Genomic DNA, 13,640 nt, shown 5'->3' on the forward strand with positions numbered 1-13,640 from the left:
TAATTGAGCTGAAGAAATATAGGCTCTTATCAGGGGAAATTTAGACAGTGAAGCTACAATTCAACACATTGAAAGCCACTGAAATCAATCTTTTAAAGCAGAATAGAGCATAGTTTTTCTTTTACACAAATGAACCTGGAAGATCTTTAAATACACGCACTTTACATTCTTTCTTCTCTCATAAAAACTTCCACTTTTGCAGCAAACTGCAGTTTGTCATTAGGCCAGTTTGCCATCCTGGTTTGTAGATAGCGTTGCTAGGCACATACCTGGAATCCCTGGGAGAATTTTCGAGTCTGGCCATGGGGTTACACAATGCAGTTATGTCACTTCTAGTCACTTTGAATACCATAGAAATTGGGGGAATTCCTAGACCATCCATTGATGCAGTGGCGTCACTTCACCTGGAAGTAATGTGCCCCATTGAGCATTGGTGGGGGACAGGGAACATGTACAGGAATACAACACACCATTGTCAAATTCAGCATTGCAGGAGGTAGGGTTGGTATTCCTCTGGTGGGGGATACCCCACTCTCACTCTCTTACCCCTCCCCCCCACTTATCTGGCGGATGGTGGGGAAAAGGCAGGGAAAGAGGCCTCTGGGGTGCACTCCTGGGGCGGTGTGGCAAAGTCACTCCTGGGAGTGAAGTCATTAGGCTGAACCAGGAGTGTTCCCACACTTTGTACAGGGCGAATCACATTATCAAAGCCAAAGGTGATCTTTAAAAGAGCATTAAGCAGATAAAAATTGCGCTAGTATTAGATGTTATTCCTAGTCATGTACCCACTCTTTTTGGCTCCATTTGAAATTAGGTTCAGCAAATGGATTTTAAAAGCATCTGAAAAATTCTCCCCCCTCACTCGAGTTTTGAATTTAGACTGTGTCTCCAATCCAATCATCCCCTATCCTCACAAGCCCCCCCTCCCCTCCCTGAGCCTGTTCAACGGCATTGTTCCAAATAGCTGGGAAACGTAGTTTTTGCCAAAGTGCCTGAGTTCTGAGTGCTTGATTCCCAGAGTGCCTGACATGCCCTAAGAAAACTACATTTCCCATGGTCCATAGTGACAGATGTCACTCACTATTATTGAAGCTTTCAAAGTCTTAAGGAGGGAGGGGTGATGCATCCATTTGGATCACAATACAAACCAGAGATTACTTTTTGGAAGACTTTTGTTTTATGTACTCTGCCCAGTTGTGGTAGGTGCTCTGGAAGTAATAAATAATAAGAAATAACAGGATCACCCCAATCATCTTTGAAATGTTGTGACCATGTGCAAAAGCAGTTGGGAGATTTTTAGGATTATGACCTGGCACAAAATTAATGGAACCTTCAGCAAAACTGTCTGATATTAAGCTATGGAATTACAACTTCCCTCCACCATGAAATTAGATGAGTTTATCTCCAGTGTAAGATGCAATGGATGGATAAGGCATTTAAGAAGTCCCAATCATTCATCAGAAGCAAAAAATGGAACTGTTCTTCAAAGGAGGAAAAGTTGGCTAATTAAAACCGATAAATCATCTCCTCTTTTCTTTGTCGACAGGGAAAATGGAGGAAGGAAACCAGGTGGAAGGACTTTACTGATAATTTAGCAGCCACTGGGTGAGAGCCAGGGTGCAATTCGAAAGCCTAACTTTTATTATTAGCTACTAGATGATAAATTAGCTCTGATTTCCCCTAAAGAGAGTATGTGTTGGACAGAGCAAAGCCACGCTTATGAGATACAGATGTAAACTCAATGTAAAGGATAAAAGAGTTCCGCTTAAGTGAAAAAGATTAGACGGGCTGTATCCCTTCAACTAGCGAATTTAGCACATGACATATACTAAAGAAGAGAGTGCGAGGAATACATAGAATGGCAAATATAAACCAGCTGAAGAAGAAATGAGATCATAGAAAGACCTTTTAGGAATACCATTTCTTGTCATTGGCTTTAGTAAGGTTGTGTGAACTCTCAGTTCATGTCACTTTGAAGGTTGGATTTAAATTAACAAACAAAAGATATATAACCTTCTGTCTTGCACAGGGATGAGGAAGAGTTTTCGGTTCCTTTTCTTTGTTTGTGTCAATGGATCCAATTCTCAGCTTCTGTACATGGAGCTCGTAGATTAACTTGAATTTCACATGTGTGTTGCACTAGTTTTGTACATAATTTATACAGCAATGTGCATAAATATATATGTGCAATAATACTAGTATCATGCTGATTTACCAGGGGAGAAATAGAACTGGAAATTTATATAGGAAAAATTTGAAGTTATGATTTTAATATGACATCTCAAAGTCATCTTGAGACTTTTTAATGTTTACCATAAAATTAAAAAGTGACCGTTTTGGGATGGTACCATGCCCACATTTGGACCTGTCCTTTGTAGCTTTCTTCAGCCTCTTTGCAGGCCAAGAGACTTGGTTAATCCTTGGGATGACGTGAGGTTGACCTCATAGACTCTCTATAAGGACCAGCCCAACTGTAGCTCTTATTGGACTGTCAGGAGTAGAGATGGGCACGATCCACATTACGAACAAAAAACCCCCACGATAATGGCGATCGCGCGATCATGACCCGGTGGATCGTGATCGCCCATGGCCAACGATCCAGTGGTTGGGAGAGGCCTGGATCGGGGTGATGGGGCTCGGTTCGGGGATCCAGACACTCTGGTGCCAGCAATCTATTCCCCTCGCAATGGAGCCAGGGGAATGCCTGAGCTCTGTTTGCCCTCCTTCTGTCACCCTGGAAACCTGGATGGAAGCCCACCTTTCCTTGATCAGCAGGGCTTCCTTCCAACCATGGAGCAGCCGGTGAGCGGCCTGGCCCGGCGGCCGCCACCACCACCCACCTTCCCACATAGCTGGGAATACCAGCGTGCCCCGCTTTGGCCTCCACGATCCACGATTCATGGCTCAGGAACGGGAGATGCTCGGTGCGGGTCATTAATTCGGGATCATCGCCGGCGCAGATCCACGATCAGCTGGATCGTTAATTTTTTTTAGATTGTGCCCATCTCTAGTCAGGAGATAATCAGGTATCTCAAGGGGCTTGGCCCAATGAGAGAGCAGTACTTTCCTGTCCTGTTAAGAACCTTCATTTCCTGGCATTCTGTGCTAGAAATGTTCTCTGCTAAGCCGGGGAACAAAGCTAAGCCTAGCTCTCATACCACTTAGTGAAATTTCCAGAACTTCATATAGGGCAATTCTGTCAAAACATGCAGACAGCTTGAAAAAAGTAGAGGCTGGTAAGATATAGCCTTTCTAGGTGCAGATTCAGAGTTTGAAGAGAACCCGTGCTCCTCTGGGAGCCACTCACTCCTAGTACTGTTTCTAGAATTGGTGGCAATTGTTTGAACACCATAGTTGTATAAGTGATGCCAGTCCCATGGGTCTTTCTTGCCTAAGTGCCAACCCAATGGAAGGTGGAAAAGACACACACAATTGCCCCTTCTCATGGGGTATTCATACCCATAGAGTCTGGGTGTTTGCAGTTCAGAAAAAGATAATTAAGGGAGAACAAGATACTAGTATTTATTACATTATACATGGAGTGAACAAAGTGGACAGAGAAGTTTTTCTCCCTATAATTCTAGAACTTGTGGGCACACAATCAAGTTGATGAAGAATGGACTCAGGATGGACAAAAGGAAGCACTTTTTTTATTCAACCAGTAATTAAATGGTGGGATTAACTGCCAGTGGATTTAGTGATGGACATTAACATAGCTTTAAAAGAGGATTAGACATAGTCAGTGCATCAATGGTAGTAAACCTCTGACTACCAGTCCTAGAAGACCACACTAGGGAAAGGCCTTGTTCATCTTCGTTCTTCTGTGCCTCCACACATGGGACTGCGCAGGCGCAGGCCAGCCGCCGGAGAATTTTCTAGAGCTTCCATGGCTCCGAAGGGGCCGTTTGTCGCGCGCCTCAGCGACCGTTTTCCCGCCCAAACGGTCACGTGATCCTCCAGCGACCAACGGCCCCTTCCCTCAGTTCTCTTCTTGCCGCCGCTTGGAGAGAACGTGAGCTTCGTTGCTCTGTGCTTTTTTGTGCTTCGTGCTTTATTCTGACTGATTGCTTGGCTTTTGACTTCGGACTTCGTGACCTCGACTATTCTTCGGATCTCGTTTTGGACTTTGTCGTGGACTCGGTAATTTGACTCGGACTGTTTTTGACCTTCCTTTCGCGTGCCCCTGAAGATGGCCTCAAAGGCTCTCTTTAAGCATTGCCTCCAATGCCACACGAAAATGGCCAAGACCGATGGCCATGAACTGTGCCTGTTTTGTTTGGGGGAGACCCATAACGTGTCGGCCTGTAAGATTTGCCAGGGTTTCACCAGCAAGGCCCGGCAGGAGCGCAAGGCCCGACTGAACTCCTCCCTGTGGCAGAAGGTCATGTCCGGAGGCGCTCCATTGCCCTCCCCCAAGGCCGGCCCTAGCCCCTCTGCCGAACGGCATTCAAGAGCTGGCTCAGTGGCCTCCGCGAGGTCGGGGTCGAAACCGCGTCCCCCGAGTGCCTCGGCGTCGAGAGCGGCCTCCCCAGCGCAGGGTCCGGCGCGGCCGCCCCGCAGCGCGTCATCCACCAGGTCGGATCTGAGACCGACATCGGAACCGAGGATCCTGGTGCCGAGTCCCCGGTCGGAACCGACGACCGGTTCGATCCCTATTAGATCCAAGAGGTCGAAGCAGAGGTCCCCTTCGAAGGCGAGGAGCGCGTCGGTTCCGAGGTCTTCTTCGGAACCGGCAAAGAAGAAAAAGAAGACCAAACATCATCGGTTGCCGCATCCCGCTCCCCAGGAGGAGGTCATCGTGCTTCCTCACACGCCTTCCCCTCATCTGGGTTCCCCCGAACCAGAGGAAATCATTGTTTAACCACTTTGTAAAAGAGCATGGTGGCCTGGCTGGACAACTGGCCTCATCTTAAGTTCTTGTATTGTTACATATGTTTAGGTTCACACACAAACCCGGACACTGCATCTACTATGACCTCTCCCTATCAGTTTAAGATTAGGGTGAAGGGGATTTGAGGCCAGGAGGCATCTTCCATCCATACCTTGACATCACTTTTGGTCTACATAACTCTGATCCATGAAGGTATAGTTTGATCTGCTCTATCCCTACGCTTCTGTAACCAGTCCTGGAATAGCAGAAATCCCTCCATAAATCCATGATTGACATCACTGTTCTCTATCAGGATCAGATCCTGTGGCTTGGCCTGCCATTGGTGACTTCTCCAATGAGTCTGGCTCCATGCTTCCGACATTTAATTCAGTGATAAGAGGTGAGGGCCCTGATCTGGATAGCCCAGGTGAGCCTGGTCTTGTCAGATCTCAGAAGCTAAGCAGGGTTGGCCTTGGTTAATAATTGGATGGGAGAACTCCAATGAAGGCCAGGGTTGCAGAGTCATGCAATGGCAAACCACTTCTGTTAGTCTGTTGCCATGAAAACCCCACCAGGGGTCGCCCTAAGTTCAGATATGACTTGAGGGCACTCTCCACCACCAGGAGGTGAGGAGGTAAATATCCATGTTTATTGATTGATTTATACTCCACTTTTCACTCCATTGGGGACCTTTAATGACTGACAACATTGTTCTCCCCTCCTCCATTTTACCCCTACAATAGATTAGGTTGACCATGTGTGACTGGCCTAATGTCACCCAATGTGCTTCAATGGCAGAATGGGGATTCAAAACTGGGTCCCCCAGATCTTAGAGTCTCTCTGTACGAGACATCTTACACAAGGACACTCAAGTGAAGGGAGACACAATGTTAGCTAGGAAGTGTAGTTTAAAAAGACAGAGCCAAAGGCTCTGCCAATTTCACCACTCTACACTAGCCGGTGGAGATTGCTCCTTAGAGGGTTTGTTAATTTCACCTTTGCTTCCCTGAAGACTCTGTCAATTTCACCTCCCCTTTGAGGAGGCAAAGATGAAATTAACAAACTCTCTGAGGAGTGATCTCTGCCGGCTCTGTCTTTTAAAATTATCCTTCCTGGCTAATGTTGCATCTCCCTACACTTGAGCATCCTTGTGTAAGAGGTCTTGAGTAGAGAGACTCTTAGTCTGACATTCTAACCACTATATCATGCTGGCTGTGCCAACATAATCATATTATGTGACCTTGCATACTTGTATTGCATACAACATTATATGTTGTATGATATAATATTGCATATTGCATATTACATGATACAGCAAGAATTATGTACACATTTGACCTCTTAAACCATTGGTAGAATGTATTTAATTATTCAGTGTAATTAATTTAGTTGAGCTGTCATGGCCAGATTGCAGCCTTAAATCTGCAAGACAATTCAAAGAAAGTGTTGACGTACATTTAAAAGAAATTGCTAAACTAACCCACAAATGTGCATATCCATTTATGTACTTGTAAAAGCTAAGGAATGTGATGGGGGGAAAGCTGGGATAAAGATAGAGAGATGCACAGCTGGTTTAGAATATTTATTGTTTTAAGTCTGAAATCCAAATTAGCAGGGGGAAAAAAGAGCTGTTTACTTAAAAGGGGGTTCAGTTTGCCCATTGTTTCAGGTTTCTTATGCTCTGAGCAAAAGTCTTGTTCTTCAGAGTAGATCTGGCAGATCTTAGCCATAGAATCTGTGGTTTGTGAACATAAGAAGTTGTAAATTTTATAACTCTGCGCCCTGCGGTCAAAGCTGCTGAGTGTTGTGTCTGAAGTCAGGTGGTTGGTGTGTTAAAGGTAGACATTAAACAGTTCTGTGAAAGGACCTGGAAATGTTTAAGAGCTTGTTTGCCAGCTGTAAATTTGGGAGCAAACGCCAGTTGGCTGGGAAGTCTCTGGAAAATGTCCAGTTAAGTAGTCTGAAGTATTGGAGGTCTTTTCCAAATATGTAGTTTTAATAATATGGAGGCAAACACTGACCATGGATATTAGATGGCGAAGGAAAACCCTTTTCAACCCTACACTGTTGTAGGAAGAGAGCAAGCTTTATTCTGAGGGGTCTTGTTACTTTGACAATAGTCTCATAACGAAACATAAATATTATGCAATACTTTGGATGCAAATGAAAGTAAGGTCAAGCTCCTAATTTTTGCAGTGATGTGATGATTGGCCTGCTAATGTGCAGCAGTGTGTCTGGCTGTTGTTGGCAGAGCTGTTGTGACCCTAAAAAGAAACAGGGTAGGTACTCTTTGGATATGGAATGGAAATAGAAGAAGCATGGACCAAGGAAAGCAGGAGCTGGCAGGCTGAAAGCCACAGGCAGCTGTGGAGGAGGATTAATAAATGGGAGCTGGCAGGGCTTTTTTTCTGGGAAAAGAGGTGGTGGAACTCAGTGGTGGAACTCATGACCACACAATGATGTAACCTTAAGTCAGCTGGAACAAGGGGGGAGTTTTTAAAAGTTTAAATCACCCTTGGCGAAAATGGTCACATGGCGGGTGGCCCCGCCGCCTGATCTCCAGACAGAGGGGAGTTTAGAATGCTTTCCATGCCACTGTGCAGAGGGCAATCTAAACTCCCCTCTGTCTGGAGATCAGGCGGCGGGGCCACCGGCCATGTGACACTTTTCAATAGGTGCCGGAACTCTGTTCCACCATGTTTCAGCTGAAAAAAAGCCCTGGGAGTTGGAATTGAGATAGAGGAATGAAAGCAAAGAAGAAAGCCAGAGGGATGTGAAAAGGAGTATAAAAGAGAGGTGCATATGGCCATTTAGGTGCAGAGATGAGGAATTGTGAGGATTTCGTGGGGAGGAGGGTGGCATGCTGGCATGATGCTGGCCTGCAATATCACTTCTGACAAAAAAGGGAAGTGATGTCATGACATTGGGATGATGTGCTAGGGTTTTCTAAAACATGCCACATCCTCCTCCCTTTTTCTGTCCCCAGCCTTTGAGGCACTGACAGATAACGGAGGGGATGCATTTTTTTTTTTAAAAGGGGCTGTAGAATATTACATCAAAGTACTGTTATAACTATAAGTTATCAGGTTCTCTGAATGACCAGCTCTTCTCCTTCTCCTTCTCCTTCTCCTTCTCCTTCTCCTTCTCCTTCTCCTTCTCCTTCTCCTTCTCCTTCTCCTTCTCCGCCTCCTCCTCCGCCTCCTCCTGCTACTGCTGCTGCTGCTGAAAACGAGACGTCTCTAGCCCCTAGCCTTGCAAAGATATCTCCACAAGTGAAGGGGCTAGGGACTTATTTTTTAAAAATAAAAGCCGAGAATTCAGAGAACCTGCTACATCTATTGATATAATGGTGTGTTGATATAACGATATTCTAGTGCCAATTTATTTTAGAAGAAAAAGGTCCTGGTAGTGGCGGGAGCAGGGGCAGGAAGGCATAAATGGCTGCTGCAGCAGACTCGGGGAAAATGGCTGCCATGGGAGCTGTGAAATCCAAATTTTCTCACCCACACTGCAGCCATCCAGGCTTTACTGCAATCTTTCCCAAAACTTCAGCATAAAGGACTCTTTAGAAGGATGAGAAAAGCCAGGGAAACCCTCTGAGGTGCACACATGCGCCACAATGCTGTGGGGGAGAGGTTTAGAACTACTTCCCAAAGGCGTTGAACTCAGGGCAGATAACCTATATGGAAATAGTGCCATTCTAAGCAGAGTTATACCTTTCTAAGGGCCAAGCTACAAGTGACGAATGACACTTGAACGGCAAGTGGTTTGAGTGGAATGCAAGTGAACGGGGAGAAATACACTTGCCATTCAAGTGTCATTCGTCACTTGTAGCTTGGCCCTAAGACTTAGAAGGTTGTAGTTATGTTTAAGATTGCTGTATTAAATTCACTGCCTTGGGCTGGGTCTAGATGGCAAGGGAGGAGCAAAGGGATATTTGTTTGGGTGTCTGTGTTGGCTTTTCGCAACCGTAGGGATCCCATTCCCCCAATGGGGGTGGGGGATCCCCCACTCCCAACCTTCACCCTCCACCACTTCTCATCTGGCTGGCAGGGAAAAAAGGGATAGAACTGGTCAGGAACCCCTCAGAGTGCACTTCCATGCTCTCTGGAACACTTCCAAACAATGCAGGAATGACATCATTCCCAACATGATGCAGAGGTGATGGGTTGCACCAGGAGCCCCACTCTTCTGTGTCATGCTGGGAATGGTGTCATTCCCAGTGCAAAGCGGAAGCATTCTGGAGTGTGCATGCACTGCGCATGCACACAAGGTAAGTACTCCCATTGCTCCCCCTGCCCAACCCTCTGTCCCCCGGTTTGAACTCCTGGGGACTTGGCCACCCTAAGCAACCCTGTTCTCACTTGGCAGAGTTAGTGAATATTCCAGTCTGACAAGAAGTCTGAAACTGAATGCAAGTCCTTCTTTCTGGATGTTCCTCGTGGTACATAAATAGCTAAAGTTCTTACATGCTGGACCAAATGCTACTCTGTGCGTTCCACAAACACGAACTGAAATAAAATGCTAAATAAATCTACTCTTCCATTGACTATTTTCATTTCATCTCTCTCTTTATGTGTCTGGCATACACATGTATCTCCAACATACAAGCATTTGCTCTCTTTGTGGGTGGGTGCAGGAGAGAAGCTGATCACACCCCACCCAGGTCTCCATAAAATCCTCATATATTATTTTACTTACGCCTGATATTAGGTTTTTCTAAACTCATTTTTTGCTAGGAAGCAGAGAGCCAAGCTATTAATTTGCTGGATGTGTGAGTGTGTATTGTTGGCCTAGGTCATTTACTTCCAGTTTGGATCATTACCAGAATTCATGGTCTGAAATAGAGCAACTGGAAAATGCATCTTTCTTTCCTCTTCTTTTTCTCTCACCCCCTCCTTTTCTGTATGGAAGAAAATAGCAAGTTCCACTGATCTTTCATATGCTTGGCATTGTTGTACAAGAGTGAATGCAAATTTCGTTTTCAGACATTTCCTGTCATGCCCCGTCCAGGCCACAACGTGTACATTGTCTGAATAGCTGGAATCCCCTTGTCTGCTTTTAAGGATGTTAATCGATTCTTCTTGATCAAAATAAAAATCTAAGCAAATTACTGGCAATTCACAGGTGTTCTCCTTTCCCTGTTCGTCTTTAAAGACTATATAGCTCTCAAAATAAACTTTGATGGTTTTAGTTTTTCCCAAGGTAGAAGCAAAATCAAAAATTTAATATTTTGAATTGTTCCTCATAAAGGATGATAGAATGAAGTTAAATTATTCCTAACCGAAGGAATAGACATCTATAATTTATTTATCTACTTCATTTATTTTATTTTGTTTAGTTAAAAAAAAATTCTATGCCACTTTCCCACCCAAATAGAGTCCCCAAGGCTGCAAACATTTGACATTAAAATATCAAAACAGTATTTCAAATGTCTGTGTGCTGTCAAGTTGCAACCAACTTATGGTCACCCTTGCTGGGGTTTTCAAGGCCAAGAGACATTCAGTGGGGACGGGGGATCCCCTGCTCCCACACTCCACCCCCCTGCCACCACTCACCTGGCCACTGGGGGAAGAAAAGTGGGGAAACTTGCCCAGGAGTGCTCCAGGGCAACACAATGACATCACCAAGAGTGATGTCATCGCACCACCCCAAGAGCACTTCTAGGATTCATAGCAGGCCTGTGCTCCTCGAGCCGGCACCATGACGTCACTTCCTAGAAGTGTTATCATTGCACTGCCCTGGGAATGTAAGCGCTGTGTGTGTGTGTGTGTGTGTATGTCCTCCAAACCAGGAGGGGAAGGGGACCTGGCAACCCTATTTTCCATTGCCTGCCTCTATGTAGCAGCCTTGGCTTTTCTTGGTGGTTTTCCATCCAGATACTGTCCTGGGCCGACCCTGCTTAGCTTCCAAGATTTTACGAGATCACTCTACCTAACAATCCTGGTCAGGGTATTTAAAATAAAGGTATATATAATAGATCTAAACAATTCAATGAAACATATAAGCACAAAACATGCATAACAACATAACTGGGCAGGATGGCCAGTAAGAGTTACTAGCAGGGGTCATTTTGTAGAAAAAGAGCTGGAGGAACTCATTAGCATAACTCATTAGTATAACTCATTAGCATATGCCACACACCCCTGACATCACCTATTCTGGTTGCTTTGGACCCAATCCTGGCCATTCAGGGCCGCAATTGGGCCCAAAGTGGCAAAAAGGGGCTGAAAAGGGGCCCAAAATGATCAGGATCGGGCTGCTGATGAGCAGGAAAGTGATCCACCACCCATCAGAAGCCCAATCTGGGCTGTTTCAGCCAAACGGGCCTAAAATGGCTGAGAGTCAGGTGGGCGGGGCTACCAGACATGTGACCTCTTTGGGGAACTGCTGGAACTGCATTCCTGTGCGTTCCCCCTCGAAATGAGCCCTGGTTACTAGAGGTACACCAAACAAAAAAAAAGTCTTTTTTTGAGATGGCCCTTTCTTGGATTGCCACCCACCTCAGATGGTGAGTGTAACAAGCCTCTACTTGGCCCAGTGAAATGAACCTGTCAAAGAGGTTATTCGAACACCAAACACGACTTTGGAAGGGGCCCTCTGCCGTACACCCGTTTGATGCCAAATCTCTTCCCTGCTGCATTCCTTCCTGCTTTTCTGGCTCCGTTCTTCAGTTCTCGGGCTCTCCTGAGAGTTCATTACAACTCAGAGCAATCAGCAGTGACTTGTGTTGCATTCTTTAGCACAATGCCTTTTGCAGTTTAGCTTCACCTAAAGAAAAGCAGTGGGAGCAATTATTAAAGGGAGGGAGTATTTGCAGATGAATAAATGACGAAATCTGTTCCTGGCGGTTTGCATTTGCTTCATTTTAGTTACTTGTGGTACGATTGGGGGTGTACACCAGTGCCAGAGTTCATTTTTAGGCAATTTACAATTCAGTCCTAATCAGAGCTACTCTCTTGTAAACCCACTGGCTTAATTAAACTTAGAAGGGTGTGACTCTGTTTAGGATTGTGCTACTGGTGTTTTGAGGCACTGTGTTGCATAAAGGAGGTCTTGTATGGAGGCCCCCATTCAAGGGAACACAAGACATACAGAAGGGTGAATATGGGGCCTGAACCATGAAGGAAATGGGGAGCCTCTACAAGCTGGAGATCTTCATGCATACATCACAGCCCAACCACAGCAGATTATGGATTAATGTGATCCTGTGATCACTGTAGAATCTTTTTTTTCCTGGTTGTAATTTATTTCCTACCTCTGTCCCAAATCTAGATCTTGCTGCAAGGCAAAAACCCAGGCATTGCTTGGCAGTACACGTTCTCGAAAACGATTGACGAGAACAAGATCTCCACCAAAGGACATAGCTACCTGTGGGTGACGGTGCAGTCAGATTGCTCAGCTACATGTGGTGGGGGTGAGTAATCTGCTCAAGAAGTCAGAATTGCAAGAATACGTCAAGCTTTCATGGTATCCTGTTTCCAATAACATTTCCATAATCCCAATGCATTTTAATTTATGTTTAATGTTGAGTCATTGGAGACGATGTACAAGGAAGAGTAGAATCCCTTCTAAGACCTCTGAAGAAGGAGTTAAATTTACCATGACTTAAGCCAAATCCCCAAAACATTTAGTTTTGACTTGTATTGAATTAAATTAAATTTGCAAAGTGGTATGCAAGTTTTATCTCCTATGTCCTCATATAGTTCTGGGTGAATACACATTTTTCAGACAGGAAAACATACGCTAAATTATATGGGATTGCAAAATAGTAAAGAGTCCAGTAGCACCTTTAAGACTAACCAACTTTATTGTAGCATAAGCTTTCTACAAATTCCACTGAGCTCCCCCCGCCCCACCTCTGCAATTTGTCCTCACAAGGATGAATATATGGGTTCTAGAAACAGCATGCTACATCTATATACTGTATTCTCAGTGCTCCTCCATGGAGACACCAGATGTAAGTATAGAAGAGCTGAAATGTTTCCTCTTCCCATCTGATAGAGCCGCTCTCTTTGTCAGATGCACAGTCTCATCTGATTTTTCATTCGTTCGTTCGTTCGTTCGTTCGTTCGTTAGTTTGTTTATTTATAGCCCACCTTTCTCACTGAGACTGAAGGCGCATTACAAAATATGAGATTAGTACAACCAGTATCAAGTACATTTCAATACAGTATCAAGGACATTTCATAAACAATACCATAGGGTAAATAGATACAAGTTTAAAAGACAAAGTATTAGCAAGAATCCAATACAGAGTAGAAAAAATACTGAAGCAGAACATCATCAATTCTAGGACTAACATGGAGCACTGATACATAGAAGTACATATTTAAAGCAGCAGATAATATGTAAGGCAATATAATGATGAAGTCTATGGTCCCTCACTCATTAGCGAAGCATCTGAGACCCCATACCTATAATACAGCCCTTCCATTTGAGTAAAAGATCTCAAATGCATGCATCTGATGAAGAGAGCTGTGGTTCTCGAATGCTTATGCTACAATAAAGTTGGTTAGTCTTAAAGGTGCTACTGGACTTTTCACTATTTTGCAACTACAGACTTAACATGGCTAACTCCTCTGGATATATAGGGTTGGATCTTACTAACTTTTCTGCTTAGTCTCACCCTATTCTGCTCCTAGCTGAGATCTCCGTCTCATGAGGATTTTGTCAAAGTGGCCCTCAAAGCCTAAAGCATGGCCATTTGGGAGGTCAAAATGGTTTTTTTTCCACCTAGTGTGGCCAGTAGAAAAGCTGGTAGAATCCA

The 13,640-nt window shown here is 44.7% G+C and overlaps 1 protein-coding gene across 1 annotated transcript in view; it reads left to right on the top strand.

The window, feature by feature from the left end:
* Positions 1–13,640, top strand: part of ADAMTS18 (ADAM metallopeptidase with thrombospondin type 1 motif 18) — a 136,671-nt gene that overhangs the window by 99,889 nt on the left and 23,142 nt on the right. The window contains exon 17 of the mRNA XM_055000730.1: positions 12,146–12,287. Coding sequence (XP_054856705.1) covers positions 12,146–12,287 — 142 coding nt within the window. The remainder of the gene's footprint in view (positions 1–12,145; positions 12,288–13,640) is intronic.

Source organism: Eublepharis macularius, chromosome 16 (assembly GCF_028583425.1).
Source record: "Eublepharis macularius isolate TG4126 chromosome 16, MPM_Emac_v1.0, whole genome shotgun sequence".
NCBI lineage: Eukaryota > Metazoa > Chordata > Lepidosauria > Squamata > Eublepharidae > Eublepharis > Eublepharis macularius.